The sequence below is a fragment of the Octopus bimaculoides genome, chromosome 19, assembly GCF_001194135.2.
Source record: "Octopus bimaculoides isolate UCB-OBI-ISO-001 chromosome 19, ASM119413v2, whole genome shotgun sequence".
Taxonomy (NCBI): Eukaryota; Metazoa; Mollusca; class Cephalopoda; order Octopoda; family Octopodidae; genus Octopus; species Octopus bimaculoides.
Genome location: NC_068999.1, coordinates 7,343,178 through 7,345,598, shown reverse-complemented (window position 1 = coordinate 7,345,598; position 2,421 = coordinate 7,343,178). Strand labels below are relative to the sequence as shown.

The window sequence follows — 2,421 nt, the reverse complement described above, 5'->3', positions numbered from 1 at the left end:
ATATATATATATATATATATATATATATACATATATATATACATATATATACACACACACACACACACACACACACACACATATATATATATATATATATATATATACACGCACACACTTTCATCAACAGATATGTAGATATATATCTAACTACCAAAGAATTACAAATCTCCCCTCGAATAATCTGCATAAAACTGTAATATTTACGTGTGAATACAATGTACAAATTATATATACGTATATACACATAATCACAGACACACACACAATCTGATGCATAATATATATATAAGTATATATGCATATGCACATATATATATATATATATATTTATAAATATATGTATATGTGTGTGTGTAAATACATCTATATGTATACATGTATCTGCATGTATATATATATAATATATATATATATATACATATGCGCTCAAGTAAAATATGTCCTGATAAAACAAAATGTAATATTATTGAACTTTATAAACTTCAATAATGATTCTTTCTTTCTTGCGTCTGCTTTTCTTTTTCATTTTGTTACTTGCTGCCATTATATAAATATATATACTTTTAGGAATCTGCTTTGATTTTTATATTTGATTAATTTATTGTTTACTTCTCTTTTGCTTTTTTTTTTTTGTCTTTTTCTTTCCTTCGTTATTTCCGAATATATTCACAGTACGGAGTTCGTATTATTCCCATTTAGATCAACATGGATATTCCTCCCACTTGACTTGACAATTATCTCTGCTATGAGAGAAAAAAAAACGCTTTTTATTGATTTTTGTTATTTTATTTCTTTAGTTTCCAAATCATTTCCAAGTGCCGAAGTAGAAGGTTGACATACATATCTCGAGGAACGTTATTCCTTAAAAAGCTGTTGCCGGAAATATATCTTTGTTTTCACTGATTCAAAATTTTTTTAGAAAAACATTGCAACGTTTCTCCGTACAAATCATATTTTTGCTATATTTTTGTTGATTTTACTTTTAATTTTCTTGACGTTCCATTTTGCTTTTCCCCGCACAGCGCTTCATTTGATATCTTCCATGTGCCTCTTCTCTTAATGTATACTAGAGACACAAACAAAATGTACGCAACCAAATACTTGATAGCAGTTGTGTTAACCTCACACATTATTCAGTTTCGTGAGCTCAATCGCACAACCATGTTAGATGGCTTAGATGACTATTCATCCGTCTTGCCTTGGCAATTTTTCATGACTGATAATGAAACCGAATACCAACTGATACGACGGTTAAACAGAATATAGGTGATGACAATTCTCGAAACGGTATGATAGACGAATACAACTGCATTCATTGCTTTGCGACAAAGAAATAATGGTTGTATTCCCTCTGTATAAAAACCAGGAATCGTTTACTTTCGGTTGTTGTTTTTTTTCTCTCTTTTTTTACAGTTGACATGTCTCTGAAAGTTTAGTATCGGCATTACTGTTCTGATCTTGGAACTTTGGTGATGATACAGGACTGGCCAACATGCCTTGTCGCAATTCCATCATTTCATCTCGGCTCCCTCTTGGTGAGGAGTTGTAACCCCTATTTATAACATTCAGACGATTTTCGTTATATTCTACGTCATCATCGGTTTTGACATCCATTGTAACGCTCCGAGTTTGACTAAAAGCACTCGTACGCGTGTCGAATGAGACAGCACGGTTATATTTATAATGACGGACATATTTGCTGCCTCGTATACAGGAACAAATTGCCAGTTTAAACATTTCCCGGAAGTTTTTCGACATGAACGCATACACGACAGGATTTACACAACTGTTTAGATACGACATGATGAAAAATGCTTGTCTCATTGGTTTCAACCAACCAATATGTAAGGAATCAATCACATCAAAGGCAGTTAAAACATTCTGGATCAAAATCGGGCCCCAGCAAATCGCAAAAAGTAGTACAACCGTAACCAACATTTGAACAACCTGCAAAGAGAAATGAAACGTAATTAACACAAAATAACTTTAGCACAGCTTGCAAATTTCCCTACATATAAATGTATACAAGCGTTCTGTATGTTTGTGCTAATATGGATGTATGTTTGGTGAGGTTCACTTAAATAAAGTTCATTGTAATTCTTTATGTATCACAATTAAATATCTATACATTTCATGATGCATTATTTTAGTGAAACAGCTATTGAATGTAATTAAATTATGAACCCTATGTGAAATTTATGGTTTTCTCTTTGTGTGTGTGAGAGAGAGAGAGAGAGAGAGAGAGAGAGAGAATATACTGATGTCTCATTTCCTATCCACTTATAATCAGATGTTACATTACACTGACGGATTACTCAGTAATTTTCGTAGCGTACATATTTATTACATTTTAACATGAATATTACTAATAGTGACTTCGACATTTCGGACAAATTACCTTATATATATATATATATA

At 31.6% G+C, this 2,421-nt stretch overlaps 1 protein-coding gene across 1 annotated transcript in view; it reads right to left on the bottom strand.

Moving 5' to 3' along the window:
• Positions 1-51: 51 nt before the first annotated feature.
• LOC106867241 (pyroglutamylated RF-amide peptide receptor) overlaps positions 52-2,421 on the bottom strand; it is a 173,343-nt gene continuing 170,973 nt past the window's right edge. Inside the window, exon 7 of the mRNA XM_052974678.1 lies at positions 52-1,950. Coding sequence (XP_052830638.1) covers positions 1,411-1,950 — 540 coding nt within the window. The 3' untranslated portion in view covers positions 52-1,410. The remainder of the gene's footprint in view (positions 1,951-2,421) is intronic.